This window comes from Festucalex cinctus, chromosome 6 (genome assembly GCF_051991245.1).
Source record: "Festucalex cinctus isolate MCC-2025b chromosome 6, RoL_Fcin_1.0, whole genome shotgun sequence".
Lineage (NCBI taxonomy): Eukaryota > Metazoa > Chordata > Actinopteri > Syngnathiformes > Syngnathidae > Festucalex > Festucalex cinctus.
Window position 1 is genome coordinate 7,677,868 of NC_135416.1, and position 27,823 is coordinate 7,705,690.

The 27,823-nt window shown below is 38.9% G+C and overlaps 1 protein-coding gene and 1 long non-coding RNA gene across 5 annotated transcripts in view; one reads left to right on the forward strand and one right to left on the reverse strand.

Moving 5' to 3' along the window:
• Positions 1 to 652: 652 nt before the first annotated feature.
• Positions 653 to 27,823, forward strand: part of LOC144020781 (uncharacterized) — a 70,223-nt gene continuing 43,052 nt past the window's right edge. The window contains exons 1-7 of one of the 4 annotated variants that reach the window (XR_013283968.1): positions 653 to 851; positions 1,815 to 1,938; positions 2,019 to 2,065; positions 2,501 to 2,581; positions 5,585 to 5,679; positions 5,969 to 6,081; positions 6,168 to 6,421. This is a non-coding gene — a long non-coding RNA (uncharacterized LOC144020781). Of the gene's footprint in view, positions 852 to 1,814; positions 1,939 to 2,018; positions 2,066 to 2,500; positions 2,582 to 5,584; positions 5,680 to 5,968; positions 6,082 to 6,167; positions 6,422 to 8,076; positions 8,880 to 27,823 lie in introns of those variants that run through there. The other 3 variants (XR_013283967.1, XR_013283966.1, XR_013283965.1) reach the window with 3 other exon arrangements.
• Positions 3,021 to 24,819, reverse strand: gna12a (guanine nucleotide binding protein (G protein) alpha 12a). The gene is made up of 6 exons (XM_077524569.1): positions 24,108 to 24,819; positions 18,766 to 18,984; positions 8,441 to 8,491; positions 8,160 to 8,360; positions 7,577 to 7,783; positions 3,021 to 6,320 (listed from the first exon to the last, which is right to left on the reverse strand). The coding sequence occupies exons 1-6, from the start codon at positions 24,423 to 24,425 to the stop codon at positions 6,159 to 6,161; spliced, it is 1,158 nt and encodes a 385-aa protein (XP_077380695.1). The 5' UTR covers positions 24,426 to 24,819; the 3' UTR covers positions 3,021 to 6,158.

A 27,823-nucleotide genomic window follows, 5' to 3' on the forward strand; every position in this document is an offset into this window, starting at 1 on the left:
CAATTATTGAAAATAAAACAAAATTCACCCATGACTTTTGAGGCAATTACTGCAATCAACACAATTTCTGTAACTGTCAATGAGACTTGTGCACCTGGCATGTTTCAGCTCCATCCACAGAATCAATATTCAGTGAGATTTTGATCCGAGCTCACGGAAGGCCACTTCAGAATGTTTTTCTCTGAGCTATTCTTGGGTGTATTGGCTGTTATTGGCTCTTTGCCAACAGTCTACTTTAAATGGTTTATTTTCTTGTGGAAAAAAACTGTTAATGGAAATGTCTCCAGACATGCTTCAAAACAAATGAAGTCACTTGGTGAGCTGTAAACAGGCCTCAATTGTCTTTCTAATAATCACATTTTTGTGTTGGCGTAAACTACCCACGTCACTTTAATACGACCCCCTCTCCCTGATTATTTTTACTACACACAGAGTTGAGCTCATGGGAGAAAAAAAAAAAAAAGTATTCCGGTGAATATGTTATTCATTTAAAATGTAGGTACAATATAATTAATTGTCATGCTTTAAAACATAGATGCTTTAAAAGCATCCAACATTTTAAAAACATTTATTTTAATGGCTTCTGGCCAGGTCGAGTTTTGTAACAAATTGCATTACTTCATGTTGACCAACAGAGGACAGTGTTTCACACTTTGTAGAAACAGAAGAGCGATTTCATGGTCAAATCGTCAGCTAATGAACTGTTGAAATGTTCTTATATACATTTGCGTGGGTTGCCCTTTCACTTGTGTGCGAGTGCGTGTATACGGACTACTTTAGTGGGTTCAATGGTTCAGCAGTAGCTGCAGTCAAGAAGCACCACGGGGAGTTATCATCTTAACCCAAGTTAGGTGAGGCGCATGAACACACAATTTAAAAAAGAAAAAGAAAAGAAAGAAAACACAAAAACACTTGCGTGATAGTTTCCTGCAATATTTGAAGTTAATTAGCATGTAAATACAGTGGTGATAGTATACGGCCACACAGTAGACAGAAAAAGTAGGCCGGCCGACTTCAAACTCAGACGCTGTAACATCCTCATTTTTCGTAGAGCATTTCAAATATATTCCTGTGAGTATTGTTTCATTTTGTATCTAAATGTGTTTCTCAAGTATTTGCGTTGAAATATCTATATATAATGTAATATTTGCTTAAACCCGCAAATACTGACAAAATACTGACAACTGCTTGCATGTCATTGGCGTTTGTTAGCTTGTTTGTTAGCATCAAGCTAACAGACTTGCTAAGGCAAAGAAAGTCTTTTTTTTTTTCCTCTTTTTTTTTTTTTTTAATAATACGTGCCACTCTGTGATATGTAAACTTCATTCAACAGTTTGAAGTTGTTTTTTATTGTTCTCTATTTGTTAAACCTTTGACAATTAAAAAACATATTTGACAAAAATGGCTTGTGAAGTGAGTGGAATGTGCTGCCATTCGCTGCTCGGTGCTCATATCTCGTTTTGCGCTCTCAAGGCACCACTGTACCTATTAAAAATGAAATAAATATAACTTAATTTGAGTTTTATTATTATTCAATTTAAAACATTATTTCATTTTATTTTTACAAGTGACCTTTTACTTTTAATGTGAGCTCACCAGACACTTTGTCTTCGTTTTTATTTCCTTCTGGAAAAATTTGGAAATGGCAATTTGTTATATTGTCTTAGTCCAGTTTAAATGGGGCTAAATGGTGTAGTGGAACAACCGAAGAACAAATTGTCCTATCTCATGTCCTTCGTTATGTTTCGCACATCACTGGGGATTTTACCTTATGTTGCTTTATTTTTGCACTCGCCTCCTTTTGCACACTGCAGGAGGTTACGTGTTTGTGTGCGTGCTAGAGGAAAGTGGATCTTGCTCCGTCCGTTTTGAGCAGCAGGACAGGAAGTGGGCTCCACAAGAGGAAACCTGACTCCCTCCCAAACAACCCCCCTACTGGTACTTTTACTTGTCTTCCGCCCTCTGTAACCCCAACCCCCTTCCATCTCGTCTTCATCACAGTTTGTCCTTCTTTACAGCAGACATGATTCCAGTCTGCCGTCATATTGCTTCCTCCAGAGTCAAGGTGATTTGTGCATCTTTTAAGCTGCTGCAAAAACAATGACACCGTTTTTGTCACTTTGTGTCACTGAATAGCCGTTGTGCTGCTAGCCACCTTGGTGCTGCATAAGACGGACAGATATACTGTAATTTGAAGTGGCAAATCCTCTCTCAACTAGGACCCTATAAGTATTAATATTCGCTGTTCTATACAGAGGATAAAGAATATATGACAGCGAGTACTGATATATTGTCTGCCTTCATGTTGCTGCACTGTAGAGTTCAATCAGTTGCTGAAAGGGTAAAATCACCACAACATGTCATTCTAGAGTAGCGCTGATCTGGAAGATATGCAATTTTTTTCCCCTCTTTATTTTTGCATTTAACTTAGAAATTGAGTCATTTCGCACCAGATCACTGTGGCTCATTTCACACATTTTTTTTCTTTCTTTTTTTACAGGTACATCACTGCATTTCGGCAAGTTTATCCTTCCGACTGTGAGTGATCAGTTTTGGAAAGTGCCCTTTCTGCTCCATGAAGGTTCGTTTGGACGAGTTTGTTATAAACTTTAAAAAAAAATAAAAAATTCTTTAAAAATTCAAAAATGCTGATAAACATTCAATATGTTTTGTTTTTCACATAGAATAGAAAAGGGGACACAATTTCTGGAAAATAATTAACAAAAACACACAAATATATATTTGATGAATTAGGTATTTTGATTTTCTTCTTTCCTATGCGAACAATTATTACTTTATTGAATAATGAATTTTAAAAATAAATGTAAATGGCAAAACAATTGACTTCATTTTTTTGCATTTTAATATTTTTTTTTTTTAAAGCAGGGGTGTCCAAACTACGGCCCGGGGGCCTGTGCAGTCGTTCCCTTGCAAATCTTTTTTGCTCGTACAATGCTGAGGGTGGCGCCCTCTTGCTTCGCCACACATGCACACACAAACAAATAAAGAGTAAAACAGCCTCTGAGCAAACGGCAGTGTATTTCACCACAAAACACAGAGCCAATAAGGCACCGAGAAAAAAAACAAAAAAAAACAAAAGCAGAAGGTCAAAATGAGGGAGCAGCACCAAGTCTTTAGCGAGCCTCCATCTTGTCCTCTGTCCTGTTTTCCATCCTTTTTCTTTTTCCCTCACTCCGCAGTTCGTCCTTGTTGTTGTTGTCTCTTAGCACACTTCCAGTGCTGTGACGACATCTATTTACAACATTATTTCAAAATAATAATAAAAAAAAAAAAAAGGTGTGCCAAGTGGGTTAGTTGTACATTTACAGTGCTGCTGTTACAGATTGGTATTCGTTTTCCGTCCCAACGCACACGTCAATGACGGACATTTTTACACTCGTCTATATACAGGAAATGAGCTGGAACAAAAGGCCATCGGTTCAATTCAAGATGAACATAAATTAAGCAGTTGAAACACTGTATTATTATAACATGGAAGTGCTCATTAACCTTTTTGGAGCAAGGGGTGTGCCCGATTTTACACATACAATATTTTTTATTTTATTTTATTATGAGGAATTAAGTGGTTCACAAAATGGATGGATTATGAACTTTTTTTTTTTTTTTTTCCTCTGATTTTTAATTTTTTTTAATTTTGTGGTTTTAATGTTTCGTGTTCGTCTTAGAATTTTTTCGACTTGTATCTGGATCCGGTATGGGAGGTATATACAGTGGATATAAAACTAAAGTCTACACACCCCTGTTAATTAAATATAAAAATAATAATAATACAAACCTTTCCCACCTTTAATGCGACCTACAACCTGTACAACTAAATTGATTTTTTTTTTCTCAAAAGGGGGAAGTAGAAATGAGTGAAATTCCTGTTACAAATAGGGTGTGCACACTTGTGCAACCATGTGATCTGGGTGGTTTATTTGGACTTACTGGCTTTTCAGCTATGTTGTGCAGGTAAAATGTCACATTCATGATGGAATAAGTATTATTATTATATAAACAATTTAAACATCTCATTGGGCATCCATGGCAATCACATTGTGAAATGATGTCCGAATGACATACTGTACATTGAATTCATTGGCGTTGGGGAAAAGCTCATCATCAAAACATGATATTTTACTGTTAATGTTAGCCTGGGTCGACAAAAGTGTAGTTGACTTCTCCACTAAAGCGCAGATTTTGAAAATGTGAGCAACCTCATGATAAGGGAAAAAAAAAAATAAAAAATCAGCAAGTGTTCTCTTACTGCTCTTGTAGTGAGTGTGTGTTTGTACTCCAGATAACGCACGCAAACATCACCGCATCTCCATCGACAGTCATGGCGGTGATACATTGTGGTAGTCAGTGACCGATGCGCAGCTCGGAAAATGCAGATTACAAAAGAAAAACACTTGATAAGTAACACTTGCAACATTTTATGTAAGCTCCCACTCCAAAAAAATGTCTCAAATGGTGCTAATACTTCACAGGATGACAGAAAAAGGAGCGATTTGTGAGTCTTTTTCAAGGTTTCGGAGCCGACATACAAAAATAACGTCTGCGCCCGACATGCTATGTGCTAGCTAGAGCGCAGGTTTACCCACTGACCTCAATATATGATTGGATAGTCGTGGTCCATACACGCCTGTGCAAGTTGTCAAAGTCACAAGGCGGCCATCTTGCTCCTCCCACCTCGTGAGCAGACTACTGTATAAACTTATACGGTATACCAGGGGTGTCCAAACTTTTTCAATTGAGGGCCACATACAGAAAATCAGAAGGACGCAAGGGCCACATAATGTTATGAAGAGAAATTGTGTTTAGTCCTAAAAATTGTACAAATAATTTATTTGTGCTTTTGCATATTTAGAAAAATACAGTACAGTATATAAACCGATTTATTAGGGTTATTATAAGGTACAGGGTTTTGGAATTTTCCATTTTAGTAAGTTTTTATTAGTTTTCAGGGTGGTTCTGTTAGTTTGTATTAGTTTAGTTCTTTAAAAAAATTTTAGTTTTAGTTTAGTTTGTTAGTTTCAGTATTAGTATTAGTTTAAAAAAAATGTGTATTACTTGTGCGCAATATTTAAACACGTTGGGAACGACGTTATCTGAAGGTGCTTTTCTATTGGCTGCTGCTAGATGACGTCATTGATATCCAAATAAATTTACTAAAAATCACATTTAAAATCATCCTCAAAGGCTCATGCATTAAATTAATTCCCAAAGACTAAAACAAAGGACATGTTTGCCATAATTACAGTTAGTTTTAGTTAGTTTTGTAAACATAAAATGTAGTTTCAGTTAGTTTTCATTTTTTTTAAAGCATTTTCGTTTGTATTTTATATCGGTAACAATATTGTTTTTTGAATTTTAGTTTGACCATCTCCAAACATTTTTGTTACATTTATTTTATTTGAACTGAGTCAAATGCCATTTTTAGTATGTCGCGGGCCAATGAAAAATGTACGGCGGGCCGCAAATGGCCCCTGCGCCGTAGTTTGGACACCACTGCCATAAATCATGCTGTTTCTACCAAGTATTGTCTCACATGTTCTCCAATTTCGATACTGTAAATGTATAGGATCGTATGCCGAGAAATGTTTCTTGGGAGGAGCAATATGGCGGCCTTGCGACTTCAAAACTCTCGGCCTATCGGCTATCCAGTCATATATTCAGGTCAGTGGGTTTACCTCACTAGTATAAATGAATGAATGAATGCAAGCGAGAAGATAAACCGACGTGAGCTCATCAACCGTCTCGCTTCAAGTTCACTGACAGGACACTTGTGCAACCTCATCACATAACGCGGCATATGACCACAAAGGCCCAAACGGTGGGTCATGCGCACCCCCTACCTCCCTCCCGCCCCGCTTCAGGACTTCATTTAGTGACTGTGTTGTCTTTCAGACGTCCATAAAAGCAAACACTTTAAGCACTTGTTTTGTTCACTTCCCATTTTCCATAGGTAAGAACTTAACACGGACTCAAACTGTACGTGTTGGGATGTATCGTGATTTGGGGCACGGCTGCACAGGTTGCGTTCAAACCACTCGGCGGGTCCACTAAACCGCTCCACAGGTTAGTGTTAATACAGCCTCGTCCCGTCAGGCTTCCACAGGTGAGCTCACAAAAGTTTATTTATTTATTTTATTTTTTTACTGCAGCATGATTTCCTTGAGGTTCTCCTGCAAGATGGTGTCCTTGACGGCTTGGAAGACGAAGCGGATGTTGTCGGTGTCCACCGCCGTGGTGAAGTGGTGGAACAGCGGCTTGCCTCGGTTTCGTCTTTTACGGCTGAACGACTGCACCAGAAACGCCTGCGGGGACGAAGACGACGTCGTAACAAGTGAGCGCTTTGTGCAATTTGATTAGAATGTGTTATGGGACAGGATTTAAAGGGAACTTGATGGAAAACGGACTACTAATTGCTTGGAGTTTATGCTCGGAAAGCAAAACACCTGGGTCTCTGTTTTTGGGACTGGCGTAAATCTGCAACGCAACTGCGTGGAGGCAGGTTAGACCTGGTGTTAATTTCCTGAACCAATAATAACAATAATAATAATGATAATTATTATTATTATTCAATGAATTGAACTACATTGATTTAAAGTGTTCAATGCTCAATATTGCCGTTAGATACGTTTGGTTTCCTTTATTTAATTTGGTTTTGTGCACATTATAAAAAACAGACAGTTTGCCAATACCGATCGGTTGGAAAAAAAACATGATTGTCCCCAATTTCCCATCACGTGATTGGATGGGGACAACTCTAGGTTTAAAGAGGAAGTCAACCCAAAAATGTTTTCTTGACAATAATATGTTTCTATGCAGCCCCGCTTGTTTAAATACGGTATTCTGGTTAATATTGTATTAGTGGAATATGAGTTTTTATCAGTATAAGAAGGCGGACATTTTTTATTTTTTTTTCAGAATGTCATGTTTAGACTAGTGAGGTCACATATCACATATTAATTAGAGATAGACCGATGTGGTTTTTTCGGGGCCGATACCAATACCAATTATTAGTAGTGAACGACGCCGATAACCGATATTTGGAGCCGATATTCATTTTCACTAAAAAAAAGGAAAATACTAGCATCAAAATTTGGAAAAAATACAAACTCCAGCTCTTATTTTATTTTATTTTAAATTTTAAAGCATGTTTATTGAGCAATTTTTAGGGTTAGTAAAATGGGAGTTTTTTTGTTTGTTTTTTTGTTGTTTAAATCTTAGTCAATAGACATCTTTTTTTTTTTTTATTTAACAAGTTCTGGGATCTCCCAGGAGCAAGTAGCATGTTTTCAAAAGTTAAATAAAAAGAAACAATTATTTTCTAAACAAAGTAAAATCTTCCAAAATTTAAAAATATCCAAAGTATTAAAAGTTTTACTTATCTTAGTTTTAATTTCAAACAAAAACAGAAGGTGCAGCGAGTTCCCAGGGTCGACAAAAATGAAAATAAAAAGTATTTTTTAAATTTACATTTAAATTAGTTCCCTGAAGTTAACACTTAAAAAAAAAAAAAAAAAAAAGCCGATATTTCTCAAAATGCCAGCAATCCAGCAATCTGTACCTGCACGTCCTCCAGCCTGCGCGGGTCTCCCCTGAACTCGGGGAAGTACTTGCGAACGTCCACGGTCCGGATCTTGTCCACCAGCAGGTCGGTCTTGTTGAGGAAGAGGATGATGGAGACGTTGAGGAAGAGCTTGTTGTTGACGATGGTCTCAAAGATGTTCATGCTCTCCACCAGCCGGTTGGTGCGCCGGTCCTCCATCAAGACCTGGAATCAACGCAGATTATTTCAGAAAATTTCTTGGGTTGATAACATTTTCCTTTATGTATGTATTTCAAAGGACGTCAGTTATACGCAAGTATTCACTATTCGTGGGCTGGCGGCGTATAATATAACAGGAGGCCGTCTGCACAGCAATCAAGGAATCAGTCGTCATCATATGACTGCTAATGGAAAAGGAGCTGAGACAACAGTCGAGTTTGTTCAAGGCGACCACAAAGAGCAGCTTTGTGCTTCCCAAACCTCTGATGTCTCTTGTCCATTTTATGGTTTTTGGAAAGGACACACACGGGAGGAGGGGGGATAAAGATGCCACTGTCCGCCTCGTAGGGGTTATTGCGTCACGTGACGACAGCGTCTATACCTGGTCGTACTCTGATGACGACACCATGAAAAGGATGGAGGTGATCCCGTCGAAGCACTGGAACCACTTCTGCCTCTGCGACCGCTGCCCGCCCACATCCACCATCTTGAAGGGAATCGTATTGATGACAAAATCGTGCTCGACGATGCCTTTGGTGGCCTTGCGGGCGAACAGAATGTCCTGCCTGCTCGGGATGTAGCTCTGAAAAGAAGGACATTTGGGATGACTCCCAAGTTTTTCTTTTTACGGCCGACTTTCAGTCGAGGCTCAGCGTGACTCACCAGCTGACCGATGCGCTCCAAGTTATCCAAGAAGTATTTGACCGACTCACTCTGCAGACAAGGGGGGGGGGGGTAAAAACGCGTTAGCGCCATGACGTGGAACTTAGTCATCGGGTCATGAAATGCTGGGAACAAACAAGACGCGATGAACATGGCCAGTCATCGAAGAGATAATCAAAACTTTGACGCAATTGATCGGGACACAGTTGTGAAGTGGAACAAAATGTATATTAGGAGTGTGACGATATGTAGATATCACGATAAATCGTGATACTTTGTCTCCCGATAGATTATCGATACGCCTACGCAAGTATCGCGATATTTGTAGCTAATATACAACCACTGTAACGGCTCCATTATTCATTACTTATTGAGCCGTTACTTGGCGGGCCACTAGGGGGAGCTCCTCATAAGAGTGTCGGGGAAATGTACGGAAGTCTTCAGGCGAAGAAGACTCATGAACTTACTTTTACTTGTATGAGATATTTATCTGTTTTGCATATGTTTCTATAAAAATGTGTATTGTATCTTTCAATCGATTAAATTTTAAGATTTTAAAACATGTTTCGAGTTTTGAAGCACACAATTTCGTAGGAATATTAATATTGATTTAATTGGCCTTATTTAGCCTTTTTTGCCTGTCAAACATTAATATTTTGCCTTTAATAAATTTGATATTTTCATTATTTTTCATGAAACAATTAGTACCTTTAAAAACCAGCTTGTGAATGTGAGCTGTGATTGGTTGAGCTGTGATTGGTTACCTGAGCCCTTGTGATGTCATTTTCAGTCGACAGCAAGTTGAAAAGTGTTTTTTAAAGGTGCATGTGAAAAATAATGAAAGTATCAAATTTATTATAAACAAAATATTAACTTTGTATTACTATAATGGGCTAAATAAGTGAAGTATCCCTTTAATATTTGAGTAATTTTATTTATTTACTTTTGCAATGTTACACGAAAAATGTCACCATTTATAAAATGAAACAATCGACTATGTAACTGACTGAATTTTCTCATTGAAAAAAACCCCATCAGTTTATATCTTGAGTAATTTTATCGTATATTATGGGGGATTTATTATCTGACCAATATATCGATAATCGCGGTATTGTCATATCATGAGATAATCGTTATCGTGAGCCTTGTATTGCATATCGTATCGTGAGGTACCCTGAGGTTCCCACCCCTAATGTATATGACATTTTAAACTTTTTGTTTTGTTTTTACAAGTAACTACAAAGTAGGTTGTGCAAAAGTATTCACCCCCTTTTCTCTCTGTTCCCTGATGATGACTGATGATGATAAATAGAGTGCACCTGTGTGCAACCGTAGTCTCAGTATAAATGCACCTGCTATGTGACGGTCTCAGAGGTCTGTTAAACTGTGCGTAATCTCACAGTGGATTCCACTGTGAGACAACTATACAGTACTAGTCACCCAAAATGGCTGCTTCAAACCAAATAAAAAATGTGATCAATTCATCGAAAGAGGAGAAACAAACATCGTGATTCCAAGAAAACAAAAAACATTTGACCCATAAATGTGCATAATACATGCATATTAACATTCGTTCAACCATTAAAAACTCAACTGAAGTGGCCCAACATAGAAGAAAAGGTTTCCACGTCTGCTTTAACGTGATTATCTCAAACCAATTTTGCCACGGATGTTAACAGATACAAGCTCAGTGTGGCTTTTATACAACAGAAGACAAGAAACTTGTGATTTAAGCATCTATTACAATTAATAAACAGCCTGAAGGTCAACGGGAGCATGCATCAAAACGTCTCCTGTGTGTGTACTGAGGTACATTGTGAACTGAGATAACTGGAGTGGTCTGTTAGATAAGACGTAAGCCAGAACGAGCTGACCCATTTAAATCCATGTTGTCCAGCAAGACTGACAAAGGGAACAATGAGGAGATAAAGCATATTGACTGTATCATACAAAGTAATTTCTTTTACCTTTCTGCATTGTACTTATAAAACTGATGCATTCATAATAATAATAATAATAATAATACTACTAATAATAATAATATGATGATGATGATGATATGCAGGAAGTCTCTATTGAAGTCATTCAAAACTTCTCAGTAATGTGATTTGATGGTAGATTTAACCTTCCTATAATGACTTTTTGCCAAGCCATCATTCTTCAGGCACTGGAAGGATGAACATTACAATATTTTATGACCTTTTCAAGCAATTATTCAGTGTTTATACCCTGCAGAAGTATGACTAATTAAAACTATTTTATTGAACTCGTGAACATGAATCATGCAGATTTGAAGTAATTTGTGATCAGAAACTGCAAAAAGAACAAAAGTAAATTAAAGCAGACTTGAAACACTTTTTTTCTCTTAGCATATAAGGTTTTTAAATTAGAACTCTAATATTGTACTTTCCAATTGCAAAGAGTAAGGACATATAAATAGACTAAAAGATCTAACCAGTTTTTGCATAATATTTATGCATCAATTCAATTTGTTCTGGCTGCTCCTTCTGGTGTGCCCGCCTTAATCACCAGGGGGCAGTATAATACAGTCATACAGGCAAACGAAGAAGACAATAATTCTCATTGTTCTCTGTGACCAAATGAGCTAAAATGATATGGTCCTTTTTCGAAGTAGATGAAGAACATGTATTTATTGATGCTAACAGCCATTAGCATGTCAATGGCTAATATTGGGCTAGCCAGGCCTTTTCTTTCAGGAATTGTGGGGTTGTTTTAAATATACAATATATACTTTTCTTTATTTTATGTTTAGTTTGGCACAAACATTACTTGTGAGTGGTTGATGCTAACTATTAGCATGTCAATGGCTAGCGTTAGGTTAACCAGTCCTTTCTTTCGGGAATTGTGGGGTTGTTTTAAATATACAATATATAATTTTCTTTATTTTATGTTTAATTTGACATGAACATAAATTGTAAATTTGTTAGTGGTTGATGCTAACCATTAGCTTGTCGATGGCTAGCATAAGGTTAGCCAGGCCTCTCTTTTGGGAATTGTGGGGTTGTTTTAAATACACAATATATAATAGTCTTTATTTTATGTTTAATTTACCATGAACATCAATTGTGAATTTGTGAGTGGTTGATGCTAACCATTAGCATGTCAATGGCTAGCATTAGGTTAGCCAGTCCTTTCTTTCGGGAATTGTGGGGTTGTTTTAAATACATAATATATAATAGTCTTTATTTTATGTTTAATTTGACATGAACATCAATTGAGTGGCATTAAAAAAACTTGGGGAAGCCTCTTTTTGTTTTATTTTCCAAAGTATTACTTATTGCTAAGTGAGTTGTCATTGTCCGAATGACATCTTATATCTTGTCAGGTAACTCGTATTTGTATTTAAGCAAGTAAAAACTAAGTCCTCTCAAGATGGCAAAGTCACACACCGAATTTGACTACAATATTAAAACTGAATAATCACACACATACACAGCACACAGACACATTTGCTACAGGAAACAGCTGTGTGTGTGCGAAAACAGTGACGAGAAACATGGGGGAAGGAATACGTTCAACAGAATTCAGATACAAAGTCACTTTAGATGTCACGCAAACACACATCATCGCTCTTTTTCATCTCGCAAACTTTGCCCACTTCCTGTCCCGCTGAAGGAACCGATTCATTAAAGTGGCAACAAAGCGTTTTAAACGAATCAGTGTCGGCGGCCCGCACATGTCGAGCATCAACCCGTGGGGGGTAGACGGGACCCCCGTGACCCCGCCGATGACCTGCAATGTCACACTAGTAGAAAGCACACAAAGCCGCAAAAAGCTCCCATTGGCTAAGCAGGACACGGACGGGGGGGAGAGATCGGGACGGACTGGGGAATTCCCGGAGATGAAGGGATGTGCAAACACAGACAGACGCACACTTCCACAGTCACTTTGACTTCCATCAGCAGTAATTGCACGTCCCGATTATTGATGTAGTGGAGACATTAACAGCGAGATACCATTTTAAATCGAGTTTATAAGGTGAAATATGAAAGTTTTAATAGCATTTGCTGCAGTGTTATAGATGAAAATGAAAACAAGTGTTGTGTGTGTGGTTGACTAGAGTGAGAGGAATGTGTCCGTGGCACGTATGCATACAGATTAGTGGCTTTATGACGGCAACAACCTCAGCAGGCTCACATTCGGAAAGTTACATAACTATATATATGTGTTTGCGTGTACAAGTATGTGTGTGATAGACTGGGTGTAATGTATTAACTCACAACTGAATATTGGCAACAAATGACCCCTTGAAAATAATCATACCAGATCTCCATTTCATTTCTTCTTCACACTTTTTTTCTTCATCACTTTTGAGAACTGGAGAGACGAGCTTTACCAGGCATGGGCATAATAAATTGCTAATATGTGTAGCGTATTAAGAATTGGGGAGTTTGGACATAAACTGTTGATTCACCAGTACTTGTTGAAAAGAAGAATATGCCATCAGCAGTGAGGAGAATTTATTGTTTAACTTCCCCCATGGATAAGAAATGCAGTAAAATATCTATCAAATATTACCAAAAAAAGTAAATAGACAAGAAAAATACCACCACTGACAGCAATTACAAGTTCTGTGACCCAAATGCAGACTATGTCTTAACTGTAATAAATGCGTTTAGGGTTATCTGCAATCTTTATTCCTGTCATGAATCATAGATTAGATTTAGAGAAGTGATAAACTTGGAAAAAGTCAAACGATGTGAGACTCTGTAATTTTGGCTTTTACAAGCAAACAGATCTTAATTAAAGATTCAACCACTTCGTAAAGGGACTTGAATTCAATCATGACAAAATAAAACTTTGAACACAACATAGTTAAACTTAAAAGGGCTTTTAGAGTGAGACCAGCAGACTCCACGCCATGGTTGCTAACCAAAATTGCAAACCACAGTGGAACGACCCTGACGACGTACAATTCGTTTTTAGGGAAACTTAGCCTATAAGACTGGACTTCGTCCAAGTGCCTAAATCTGATCCGTCTGATTCCGAAATAGCGAAACTGCAATAAGACCTTTGCGTTTTCTCTAGTTTAAATTTACAGTGGGTGCTTTTCAATGTGTTGTTTGGGCATACTCAGCTATTTATACACCCGTATGTATGTCAGCAATCAGTGTACTTTGATAACGTCAAGCTAGCATAGTGTTGTGTGTGAATCTGAGCATAGCTGCAGTCATTTCGGACTGCAAAGATTAATTTAATAACTTAACAACAACAACAACAACAAAAAATTACAAGTATTATCTCTGAAGATTAACGGACCAAAAGTACTTAAGTCGTACACACTATCGCATTTTTCGGACGACAAGCTGCTACTTTTTCCGTGCGCTCTGACCGGATATCGCTGTGCAAACGTCCGCTTCTGAGTATCTAATTTCATAACATACGGTATGTATCCGCAGCTTACACTACGGCGAAAAAAATAAAATAAAATAAGCCACACCAGTTGGGCGGGGTTTATAACTCGATACGCTTTATAATCGGAAAAATACGGTATTCTGTGTCGAAACTGTTGGCGTGACAATGCACAAGAAACAAGAAAAAAACACAATAAGAAAAATCATACATGAGCTGCCAACAATTTACGCCGTGTCACTTAGCATGCAGACTGGCCGACGGGTTTGCTACCTAGCATGCAGCCAACTAAGTGCCCTTATTCCCTGACGCCCATGTCACTCACCATCTCCAGGCCCCGCCTTATAATGTAATGAAAGTCACAGATACTAGAGTAGATGATTGTGAGGAGCCCAAATGGACAAAACCAATGTCCTCGTGAGATGCACCTTATTGTGTAATTTACGTTTAATGCCAAATGCCAGATTTCATCCCCATTTCATGCTGCCAGGAAGCCTTTTCCCAAAAAAAGATTAAAATGGTGCCACTTAGAACCTTGGATCATAAATCCGACGTGTTAACGCTTCCTGTACTGTACTCCGTGTACTCTCCACGCTCAGTCTGAATTTTGCATCATCCACTTTCCCACTGATTCTGTCTTCCCATGTTTGTTTAAAAGTGCGCTGGGACAGGATACTGTGACACCACAGCAGTAAACCATTATGTAGTGTGTGTTTGTGTGAGTGTTACACAGCCTTTGTACATCTGTTTAAGGCTCTGACACGCACATACACAACACTTGCTCCAAAGACAACATCATATATTTTTAGTCCCAACAGGACTTTGTGTCAGTCAAAAGGAGCACTTGGTGCTTGGTCACCATATCAAGCAGGGTGTTATCAGGGTGTGGTGAGCCGGCCTGCAAGTAAACAAAATGCCTGCCTGGGTTTGTTTTTCTCCCTTCTCCCCATCCCCCTTTCTTCTCCCTTGCCTTCTTTGCTAAGTTCCCTTCTCTCTTCCCTCCCTCTCTGCGGTGTCTGACTGTGGCTCGGGTCCAACCGAGCCTGGGAAAAGCTGACCGAAAAAAGCCTCTGCGGGAGAGGAGCAAGAGAGAGGAGGGGTGGGGGGGGGTGCGTTCTAACCCTTGGCGCACACTCTTTATGACTTTAGAAATCTGTTGCAGACAGCATTGTGAATTCATTGTGTAAGGAAGTGGAGAAAAATGGCAAAGTTGAAAGCAGGCGGAAAACATGCATGGTCCTATCTTGGATCAGATAATGTTGATAAATCTGTAGGATTCTCGCACGGACAAAGATAAGTTGTCAGTTTAGCGAGAATTGACCGCAAAGATGTAGTCGGCCATCTTGTCAGATATGAGATACATCGGTTTTATTGTCTTTTCTTTCTCAGGATTTTGTGTAGGAAATGGGAAGTGGTAGAACATACTAATTCTAAGGGACTACTGGCCTAGCATGAATATTTAGCTCGATACACACATACCAATAATTGGTATAATAATGTGAGCCAGATTCCCTGCATTCTGATCAAAGTCAGCAAAAGCCCAATTATCAGATGCCTCCAAATGATTATCCTGAACAATCATTATTCTGCAGCATTATTTTCAGTAATCAGGGAAGAGGTTTTCCAGTCTATAAAATGTCTAAAGTGGAGTACAAACATGGCAATAATTGGGCCAAAATTGAGCATTTCCAGCATTGATCTTACATTGTAAAGAAACACCACACGACTCCAGTTTTTCAGTGTTTTCAAAGTAATGCTTTGTGATCTCCGTCTCTAAAACACCACTGTTGTATAAACAAGCGACCAAAAAGGCTTGTTGTTATTTTAAAATGACCTCCATGGACAGGTCACTGGCCAGCAGAAGATTGTGGGCAAAAAATAACCCATCAGCTTCAGCAGTTGTAGACAGACTGATCGAGAGCGGATGTGGCAATGGACCATCCTCCCCCAGCTCCCCCCGGACTCTGGTGTCCTTGAGCATGACACCGATTGCATACACGGTTCCTCAAACGCTAAGTCGTCCCCTGCTCCAGTGTGTGTTCGCTGTGTTCACTACTGTGAACTGTCATAAATATACATCATGCAATCATGACAATAAAGATTATTCTTCAGTTTTTCACTAAAATTGTGACAGCAGTTTTACACAGACCACACAGAAATGAACTGAAACGCTGCATGCCAGACCAGTAGTTGGCAGTGTCACTTTGTAAAGTGCCAAACAGCTGCTTGTCCGCAAATTGTTCCGTCCAAGAGCTTAATTTGTGTTTGAACGGAAATGATGGTAGTATAGTTTTCGTCCATTTGAGAACTGTTTCAAATTTTGGTGTTCAGCAGTCCTCCTGGCTGATTCATTTCCTTAGATTTCTGTCCTTGCTATGTACTGTAGCTGTACTGTTTTATTTTCTCTCTAGACACTTAAAAATGTAACTGCTAATTTGCCGTTCATAGTCGATTACCCTCTGCTTGGCTCCAGCCACACTCCACACTGAGTAATGACAGTTTTTAGCTGCGCTAGCTAGCCAGCTACAGCTAGTAGCTGGTGGGTTAAGTTAGCTTAGCGCCTAATATTCCCCAGGTAGTTCCCGAGCAGCGAGCGAGGAGAATGGATGACTGTAAAGGACCCCGTGTGTAAACATAACAGGGACACTTGGGGAAAAGTACAATTTTGTTTCATTCAAACTTGTCGGTCTTTCTTAACACTATTCCCTTTATGACATTTTATTTTACTTTACAGGGACTTTAAATTAGCTGCTTTAAAAAACAAAACAAACAAAAAACCTGCGGGCCCGCGCAGCTGCCGCATACTGACCATATCAGTTGTGGGCCTCCAGATAAGGCGAGGCAGCGTGACATAAAGCTGTTCAGATGTCTCGCGCACGTACAGTTTGCAAGGGCGAGACGGAAGTGACTTACTGTCTGACTCCAGATTGCTTTGTCACTGATAAATGCGCAGGAAGGTAGAAGGTCGAGCTTTTCAGCCCTGTGCTTTTGCTTCCGTGTCACAAAAAAGACCAACTAGCAGGGAAATTAAAAGTGCAGCAGCAGCTAAAGCAGGCGACTGGTGGGGCTGAGAGAACAATACGGTCTGTGATCCTTCCATGAAACTCAACCTTTTAAGCATCTGTCTGGTCCATCACAGAGGATTCGCTGGCATTGACGTGCTTACTTGCTGAGCAAAGTGCTTCTCCAGCTCTTCGACAACTCAGGTTTTTTTTTCCCCCCATGAGAATATAAAATGGCAGTTTTAGGAGTCTCCTTTTCGTTCTCCTCAGACATGAGAGGGTGGGAGACACTTGGAGAAATGATTATCTGACTGGAAAAAACAGTCCGCGCTCTTAAGTAGACCCCTGACACTTGATTCTCTCCTTTGGACTGTTGTATGCTTCCAACTTTGTGGGGAAAGTTTGGGGAAGACCCTTTTCTGTTCCAACATGACTCAAAGTGAGATCTACAAAGACGTTCTTGGATTAGTTTGACCGATGGCGTGAAAGTGATTGATGATTAACTGGAAACCTTTTTTAGTACTATTTTGAAGTTAATAATATTTTCATGCGTTTGAAGTTACGTGGTATATTTGTAATAGATCGATGTTTATTTTTTTTTCAAGGCAGATACCGATGCCGATTATTAGTAATAAAGGAGACCAATAACCGATATTTAATGCCAGTGTTCATTTGCATTAAAAGGGAAAATAATAGTGTAAAAAAAATAAAATTACTTTATCTTTTAATTTTAAACATTAAAAAAGTGACAGCTTTGTTTAAACTTTCTAAAAAAAAAAAAAAAAAAAAAAAAATTGCAGGCAGCTTCCAGTGTCATCATGAGCAAGTAAATCGTGTTATGTTCTGAGGTTGGATCCCAAAAGCGCTGACACAAATAAGAGTTTAACACTTTATTCGCATAACATCAAGAGGAGTGGAACTAACTTGAATTGGACCAGAAACAATGAGAAGGCATCGAGGAAAACAGGAGCAGGTGGACAGCTGGACAGAGGAATAATCCGACAAAACACACGCTTCTCAGTTAGGCTTATATAGACAGTGAATCGACTGACATGGAATTATCTGATTGGCTGTTGACCAGATAAAGAAATTAAAGATTCTTGACATCACATAGCTCCTGACATCATATAGCCCAAGACCAGTTGAAACTAGATGCCGGTTACATCAGTTCAAAACAGACACTTGACCTCATGGTCATGACCCATAACCCTTGCATGACCCAAACTTAACCCTGGCATGACCCAGTCATGACAAAAGTTCCCTAAGGTTTTCTACTGTAAATAGTTTTCCAAAATATCAACCACATTTTTTTATTTTAATGTTTTTTTATATTTAAAAATAACAAGAGTGTAGGGAATTCCCAGTGTCAGCATCATTTTTTTATGAAGTGGAAATTTAAATAAATCCATAAATTAAAAATTGCCTGTATCTCACTCAGCGACAAATGCATGTGAATGTAAGCTAATTTAGAGTTTTAGTCAGCGTTCGGAAAAGGTTTCAAAAGATCTTCGCAGATGGTAAAAAACTGAATATCTGAATATGTTTGAAATGTCTTTGCGACAAGTAAAAACTGTCTGTAAACATCTTACAAATCCTGATATACACCCTAAATTCGCTATGTTCGCAAGCTTTCACTGCTCAGTGAGTGAGATACCAACTTCATCGGCCTTTGGATTCGTAAAAAGGCCAATGTCGATATTTGTCAAAATGCCAAGTAACTGCACCGATAAACGGGCCGGCCAATAATCGATCTATTCCTAATATTTATTGGCAAATATAAATATTTTGGATGGGGCTGCCCACGATTCTCATCAGGGCTCTGTTCCCATTCCCTGCGGATTCACTGCATTACGGCACGAATGATAGTGTTAGACAGCGACCAAACGACCGCCACCCTGTAGTGACAAGGCGGCGCTGCTCACACAGACAGCTGACCGTCGCACTACTCACCAGCTGGAACTCGGAGCGCCTGGCGTAGGCCTGCTGGACGCTGGCGTCGGCCCACAGCGCGCTCAGTGCCATCACGTACAGCTGGAACTCGCCGGGCTCGACACCCACGGCGCCTGTCCGTCCCTCCCAAGACATCACCAGCATGCCTTGCTTTTCGTTCTCGCAGCTCTGCCAGCTGATGCCGAGCTTGTCACGGGCGTCCACCAGCACGCGCATGCCCTGCGGGGGACACAGCAGTGACACAATCAGGGATAAAGGGGCAACGATTAATCAATTAATTGATCATTGATTATCAAATTAACTATTTTGGGAATTGATTGATCGTTTAGAGGCCATTTTAAATTCTTAAAATTGTCTAAATTGTCTGAATTTCACCAACAATAAAGCATAATCATTATATTTGTGTTTAAACGTGACATTTAGAAACTTATGCTTCTAATTTAGGGAAAAAATGATCACCAGTTTTGCCAATTTTCAATGTTATAGACCAAACGAGTGAATCATAATCAAGTTATGTCCAATTTATTCTTCTGAAATCTGTTTTTGAATAAAGAGATGGAAATTAAAATATATATAAAAAAAATTAGATTAATCGATTATCTAAAAATCGACAGATTAATCTGGGCTACAGCAGTGGCAGAGTGCGTTAAAACAACAACTTGAGAGTAGATTTGCGGTAGCAAGACCTCACGCTCTGCATGAAGTAGAAGTATGTGTTTCAGAAAAAAACAAAGTAAAAAAGGTAAAAAAATAAAATAAAATAAAAAATAATAGAAGTACTGATTAAACTCTTTTATAGGAAAAAAAAAGAACAGACTGAAGTAAAAAAGCGAAAATGTCAAAAATCCAAAAGTAAGAATGAATTTTGTGTCAATTAAATACAACACCCATGTTGATACCTTGGCGCAACAAAAATGTTCAGAAGAAGAAGAAAAAAAAAATCTATTAGTTTTTTTTTAAACCAAGCGCTAGCTAGCGTTGGCTCTACTTTTATGCTATCAAAACGCTAACTTCACATAGCTTTGCTAATCTTGTGAACTGAGTAGCAAATAATGCTAAATTAGCTAATACTAAAATGGAAAAAAAAAATACTTTTTTTCATGTAGTTTTTAGGCTGGCGCACAAGAATTGGCCACAAATTATTCTTATATCTGACAACATCAAACAATTGCCTTAACAAGGCCATGAATAAGAATATCCTACTTCTCTGACTGTTGCTGTTTTGGTTCAAGTTCCTCTATGCTTCTGTGTTTTTCCACTTCATAAGAATCTTAAGATTTACATTGTTTTTACATCATTTCATCATCTGCTGAGTTATTTTTTTCTTTTTCAAAAAAGGGGCCTTTTTGAAACAAAGAAATAAAAAGTATACAGTATATCTGTTTTCAAATGTAGGGAGTAAAAGTAAAAAAAAAAAAAAAAAAAAAAAGTCATCAAAAAACCTACTCAAATTAAGTACAGGTCCTACATACCTAAAAGAAATTTCATTATGCAAGTGCTGCCTTAAGAGGAACACTTCTACTTTAGTGGACCTTTTATTTGGAAAGATGGAGTAACCCAAACACTGATGCATTCATGTAGCCTTCTGAGGGTTTTTATTTTTATTTTTTTGTGTGGGAGGTCTCCTCCTGGGATCAAACAACCCAACACAAACCCTTGGTGTGGTTATCTTATCGTTACCAAGCGACCTTTAATGAACATCATTTGGATGCTATCATGCTTACACTGCCTTGTAATCAACAAAACAGTGTAGGTCTTGTTGCTACGGCGACATCAAATCACCTACTTTACTGGTCTATATATAATATTGGGGGACCAGCCAAAACAAGTTACTGTTGATAGTTGTGCGCAATGATCAAACATTGTTTACTGTGTTTCAACCCCATGCCAAAGTTTGCTCGCAGCGAGCGCATTCATTTAATTAGCATTGTAACCGTGGTGTTTTCCATTCAACCTTATTCTCGGTTGCCGCCTGCCAGCACCATTTTTATTTTTTTATTTTTTTAACCAGCTCTAAGCGGGTTAGAAAAAAAAATGATGCATCCACGTTGAACATTCACCATCCTCACTGCTTTGCCAGCTGCTCAGGAACTACTGGGGGAATGCTAGGCACTAAGCTAACTTGCTCCACAGCAGCTGGCAAGTTAGCGTTCCTAAAAAAAAAAAGGTGTAGAGACGCTCCTTTAGATCATTAATCCTCAGCTCCGTGGTGGAGAATAAATTACTTCTGATAAGTATCGTTATCACTAAAGCCTGTGACAAACCAAACAAGAAGAGAGAACAGGACACAAAGGGGAAGCCATGCTAACCGTTAAGCTAATGTGAAATATTAGCGAAACACCAGAAATTGTGCTTTGGTGGTACAGTGCACTTTGTGTGTGAATTTAAATACAGCATGTTTAATATAAGGGTGATTTAAAGGTCAGAGTATAAGTTGAATTAACGTTTAGTCACTCATATGCAAACAAGATACTTTAAAGCGACTTCTGTGATAGTCTAATGTCAATTTGTTCAGCTTATTCATGAATTATGGCGTTTTATCAGTCTAAAACATGACCAGAGGAGAAAAACAAAGACCTATTTGGAAACAGCTTCCGATTTATTTCCCGAGATGTGGTTTGTAGGAATTCTTGCACGTGTTGGCAAAATGACTGCGTTGGCCCTCGGTGACCTCGGTGACTAAGTAGTTTGTGCAAGACGGACAAAACCCTAAACAAACACAGACGCCCCGCAGCTGAACTGGTGTTTACCACAAAGACAGCCGTGTCTAACACTTTGTATGACACACAGCAGGCAGTAACACTGACAAATAAATAAATGAAAAAAATACAACCATGAGTGAGTTTTGAGTCACATCCCTTGTTCACCATGGAATGAAACTTTCATATATGCCACATGGCGTCTTTGCAATGTTTTTGCTTTGCTTCTCCATGTTAAGTCAATTACTGTTTGACAAAAATGATTTGCTTTGTGGTTTTGAAAGCTGCTGGTGGCAAAACCTCAAAATTCAAAGCAACAGATTCCAGTTACTTGGAATCTCAAGTCACAGAACGGACCTGGCTTGTGTAAATACTGCTTAGTTTATTGGATGTTTTACATGGCAGGAGGAAGAGCAGCTTGTCAGCCTCACTGTGCTATTTTCTTTTTTTCTGAGTCTTTTTTTGTTTTGTTTTAATTGCCTGCTTTGCGGAGACGGGGCCCATATTTGTTTTGGATAGGTCTCTGTTTTCTATCTCTGACAGCAAAGAGGTATTCCGCTGGTTCATAATCTCCCTTTAGGACCAGATAACATTCTAAAAATCTGCTCCGGCATCAGGTTTCCTCTTGCCAAATATATAAAGATGTTTTTTAAAATGGTACTCTAAAATGTTTGACACAACAGGTTGCCAAATGTTGTAAAACTGAATCCACCATTTTGCTTGTTTATGTTAGAAAATGGTCCATCGGAGCGTTACAACATATTTCTTTGTCTGTAAATTGATAGTGATTTTATTTTCAAATGGGACAAAAGATTTTCTTTTTGAATAGTCTAATGCACTGTTACAAAGCTAGTATGGGGCGCAATAATGCTGATTGAAGGTGTTGTGCCAACGCATCTTACGTCAAGTTGGTCATCTTTAGACAGCAAACTATGTGTAATTGCTTCAAGACTCAACAAGTCCTAACAATGCGCAGAATTTTTCACAATCAATCGTCCATCTCTGGTATTTACGGCAAGTATGGATTTTGTCCTGTCTGACTACCAGTAGGGATTACAGCTAGGTTATGTTTCACCAGTCTAGACACAGGTTGACACATTTTGGCTCAGACGTAGCTGTCAAAAGTAGGCAGGATGTTGGAAAGGAAACTGCACTTTTTTGTCTGGAAAGAGGAGAGAACCGAAAGTGAAAGAGTCGATTCCAACGTTAGGCAGATGACCGGATTGGTTTTGGAGATTGAGATTTGCCACTAAGGACAAAAAAATAAACTGTAGCTACTGTATGTATGAACAACAGTCCATCTAAACTGATTTGTCTTTTAATGGAATAGAGGAAAATGTGTCCTCTATGAACCCGTGGACATGTAGTTCTCCTGGTACAATATGTTGCTAAGATATTTTTTAAGACAACGTGTCAAACCCAAGGCCCGGGGGCCCGGGCTGTAATTTTATTTGGCCCATGAAGCTAAATATTGTGCGTCAATTTCAGGTTTCTTGCAAATTATCTTCACTTTTAACAACACTGAGATGTGATATATTACCAGAGGTGGTCACTTCCGTCTCTCGTCTCTTCCCGGTGTTGACAGATGCACAAATTTTTGGCGAATACTTTATGACGAGAAGCCTCGAAAAAATACACGGACTATGCATGCACCGACTGAAGCAGGTTTTCATCCGTCAATTCGGGTCAGTACAGACTGTCCTTCTCAGTCCGTGTATTTTTTCGAGGCTTCGGTGTCTTAACGCATTTGCTGAAAATCTGGGCACTCGCTGAAAATCTGGGCATCCGTCAACGACGGGAAGTGATATTAGATAAAGGTGCCCGCTTTTGTATAACACAAGCAGTTTTTGTAACCAATCGCTCCTTCAAAATAAATTGAAAGATAGTTCAACAATTATTACCGGTTTCTGGTTTCAAAACTTATCTATGAATTTGTTGTATATATGTGCTAAGGCGATCGTATATTAAAAGGTTTAGTCATAACGGCCCTCCAAGAGATGCCGTTAAATACGATTGAGCTTGACAATCCTGTTATAAGAAATGACAACTCGCTAAGAAAAAAAAAACAATATTGGCCGTTTTCCAACCGCCGTACTTCAACCATATTTCACAATTGTATATACAGTATGGCAGATATTCAACCATGTGTATTTTTTTTCGACTGATACAGCAATTGTCCTGGAGAATGATGTCAAGTTGGAGGGGTATTGTATTGGTTTGCTGGTCTAACTGGAGCCTCTTATCCCAGTGTGGGCTGAGCGGATGTTCTCATCCCTCAGGAATAGTCTGGTATTGTTAGCTGGCGAAGGAGGCCTGGCTATGGCAGCAAACAAAGGGACATTTACACACATGCACACACACCAACGGGGATAAAAATATGCACTGTCAACAAACCGCTCTATAGTGGGAGGATAATGTCAATAGTGGGACAAACAATTATTCTAATGAACTTAATTAGAATTTTAGAGATAATTTCCTACATTAATTTTATGAATGTTTTATTAACTTTTTCCTGAAATCCAATTTGTTCTGATATGTGCATTTTGTAACTCAAAATAGCTGTTAATGTAATTGCCGCATGTTTATTGACTTGAAAACAACCTGTTTGCTCCAAGTTACATTTCCAATAAGTTTCTGTCTTACCTTGAGTATATTTTCATAAATAGTGTCCCTGAAGTCCAGAAGTGCCTTCTTGTCAAACTCTTGCCCGTTAATGATGCGCATCTGCTTGAGAAAAGTCGACTTCCCGCTCTCTCCTGCCCCGAGCAGCAGGATCTTCACCAGCCGCCTCACGGCTCTCCTCTCCCGGGCTAGCATGGCGTCGATCTCCCGGCTCCTCCGGCGAGCCTCCCGCTCCTGGGCTGCGTCCCTCCCCCGGCTGCTCTCCTTGCTGCCGCCCGCGTCCCGGCTCGCCTCAGCCGGCAGCAGACAGCGGCTAAGGGTGCGGACCACTCCCGACATAGTTTGCTTCACCAGACCCTCAGCGGACAAATGCTCATCATAAGCACCAACGCTTACACTTGTTAGGCCTACATTTAATTTCAACGGTACTTTTAATTTTGGCTAATTTCAAAACTGAAAGTATGTGAGAAACGTCTTCTGGTCGGGGACCTGCGGATAGGATGAGTCTTGGTTGGAGCGCGCCATGAAAACGTCAAGAAAACCGCAACACGCTTTAAAATAAAAGTTTGAATCTCTACAAAATGTTCAGTTAAATCCACTTCAAGTCCACCCGGTGTCAGATAAACAAGGGAAGAGCGTCGTAATGTCCAACAACACGGCGAGAGAGCACTTCCAAACTTTCCCAACACACAAGCCGGCCAGCGGTGGTGAACTTGGGCAGCGGCCGGGAGGGTGCGACTCCTCGAGGGGAAGGGGCGGTGGTGGGACGGCCGAGCCGGAGGTCGGGAGAGCGATACCGGGGCTCTCCACATCGGGGCGCTGTAACGTGGACCCCCGTAGTCACCTCTTTATTTAAAAGAAATATTTGTTGTTGAGGTTTATTAGTTTTTTGCTTTGTTTGCAGATTTTTGATTCATCTTTTGTATTCATGCTCATTTCCATGTACAATTAGAAAAACATAAAAGCACAAATGCTTTTAAGATATATATATATATATATATATATATATATATATATATATATATATATATATATATATATATATTTTACATAAGCACAGTTTCTATATTATTGAGTCTTTTGAAGCGTGAAACTGATTCAACTTTCAAGTGGCATACAATAAATTATGCTTTATTGCTCTGACCTAATGTTTTTTAAAATGCAAATAATACTAAAATTATTTAAAGGTCTTGTGGAGTCTATTCTCCGCTTTATGCAAGGATGTTCTTAAATTTTTGACAAGGACACAAGCATAGTATTGAAGACATTCAAATTGAATATTGTGCCAATGCGCCATTCAATAGAATGCAGATTTGACCAATGACACTGACTTCTTTTGATATTCATTCAGATTATTGCATACCTTTTGAGATACTTGATGAATATCAGCTATCACTGGTTTTTACTTCAGCATTTCCTCCTCAATATTATTGCCAAATGCTCAAAAACATCACAGAATAAAAACACAATGAAACAACCTTGTCATTGTGTCAAGGCCTGATTTTTTTTTTTTTAATTGAGCGCTTGAATGAAATAAACACAAAAAGACACCCTCGCTACTATTGTGCCCCAATGAGGACCTCAACAAAGTCTCCAATTAAATGTCAAAGTGTCTCGCAAACACAAGGTTACTGTAGTTTTTATGAGCGTGGGCCAAATGCTTCTGATGTTTATGTGTAGTTTGTCCTTCGTCAAGGTCCATGTGGTTTTGTGTGCAAACTTTTTCATTGTCAAACTCAAAAGTCTCCGCTCCAAATACTTCATCGGCGTGTCAACAATGTTTACGCATTAATCATTTGTATAACAGGCTCCGAAGAAATAGTAGGAAGGCGGCCTTTTATTTGTATCTATGTATTTTTATAATAATAATAATAGTAAGTTTGTGAGATTAGAACAGTGGTTCTCAAAACTTTTGCACCAAAAAAAAAAAAGTATTTAGCAATACACGTAACACCATGTTGACCAATATTAAAATACAGTTGCGGAGTATGGCTAAGTGTTTGTAAAAAATAAGCAGAGGTTTTATTCCTAAAAAACAAACAAACAAACAGAAAAATATTGTAAGCTAAATGTTAATTTTACGTTATTTATTTTATTATTACTTTAATTAATATTAGTCCTGTGCTTCGGTTTGGTTAGTCAGCAGGTTTTTATTTATTTTTATATGTATATTATGTACATTTAATTAATGTATTTATTTATTTACATAGTGCATGAATATGTTTCGTGTTATGAAGTGGAGTCCACATTTACATATTATTGTGAAACATGAAAGGTTGACGTGATAAAGCCACAGATTGGTTCGCATTGTTTATAGATTATTAGTAGATTATTAATAGATTATATTGATAGATTATTTATATTTATAGATATATTTTTTTTGTGATGCTGTCGTAGTGAACACTTAGATGACTGCAATTGTTTCGTGAGTTAACAGCTGTAATTGATGTAGATAAATCATCTTTCTTATTAATTCATGTTTTATTTACCTCTATTTTAGCATAAGCCCAACCTAAACAACCAGAATATTTATGGAAGATAAAGCTGATATTCTTTATTGTAATACAGATTCATTTATTGCTTGTTTGTCCTAAATACATGGAATGCAGACATTGAAAAAAAAAAAAGTATAATTAATTGCAGTTTTAGTATTGAAGGGGGGAAGAAGAGCAATTAGATTTTTCAGAATCGCTCGGCCCTTAATGCAAAATTTGGGGGTATTTTGACAAAAGAATGTTACAAATGTTATTAGGACACAAATTGTAAAAACAAAACAAAACAAAAACACACACACACAAAAAGAAAAAATAGAAAATTATGGACCAACAATCTACTGTTACTGTCAAGTCATGGGTGCTGTTTCACTATCTGGCCACAGAGGACGCTGTTGGTTAAGATTTGACGATTTGGAGGGGGGGGTTAAAAGAAGAGGAAGGCATCTCTCTTCTGCCTCTTTTCTAAAATTCTTGGAATGCAGTCATATCACTAATTAACCAAGATGAGTGGAGAACCAAAGAACACCGCGTTCTTCACATACACACAAACAAACATTCCCTCTTCAGTGGCCCTCCAGTATAAATCTGCATGTGCAAGTCAAACTGAGCTCAAAAGTCAATTCGCCCAAATCGCAGCATCCTCTTCCTCGAGTGTAATTAGCCTAAAAGCATTCTCATCGGGCTTGCGACAACATACAGCCTAATATCAGACTTTCACTCCTGCGAGGCGACCGCGTGAATCATGCCATGGCTGTGCGTCTGTTTGCACGAGTCATTTATATGCTAATGAACGTGGAAGGCCATGTCGAGTAGCGAGAGGGCTCGTGTCAGAGTAGAAGAAGAGAAGGAGGAAGAGACGTCACAGATAAGAGAGGAGAACCTTTACAGACATGCATTCTTCACATTCACATTCAAATAAAAGTCATCACAACACATCATGCGGCTTCGCCTGAACTATGTTTATCCCGCTCGACCTCCTCCCGCACCTTTTCTTTGCAGTGATTGTGATGAAATATTGTTATTGTCGGGATGCTGTCTGACTGGAGGTATTTGGGCACCAAACGGAACCCCCCCTCCCCAACTCCCTCCCTTGTACCTGACTAAAATGCCAAAGTGGCTTGAGTGACAGGCCCGCACTCCACTCGGCACCACGTGCGTCGACCTGTCTGCTGCCTCCGCCGAGAGACATCAGACGGATCAGAACCAGCGGGATGACTGGCAGCAGACATCTTCCATTTGCAC

Coding starts and splice junctions, on each gene's coding strand:
- gna12a (XM_077524569.1), bottom strand. CDS start 24,425: ATGTCGGGAGTGGTCCGCACCCTTAGCCGCTGTCTGCTGCCGGCTGAG. Junction 8,492..18,765: donor GGCGCTCCGAGTTCCAGCTG/GTGAGTAGTGCG, acceptor CCTTGTCTGCAG/AGTGAGTCGGTCAAATACTT. Junction 8,361..8,440: donor TGGAGCGCATCGGTCAGCTG/GTGAGTCACGCT, acceptor CCTTCTTTTCAG/AGCTACATCCCGAGCAGGCA.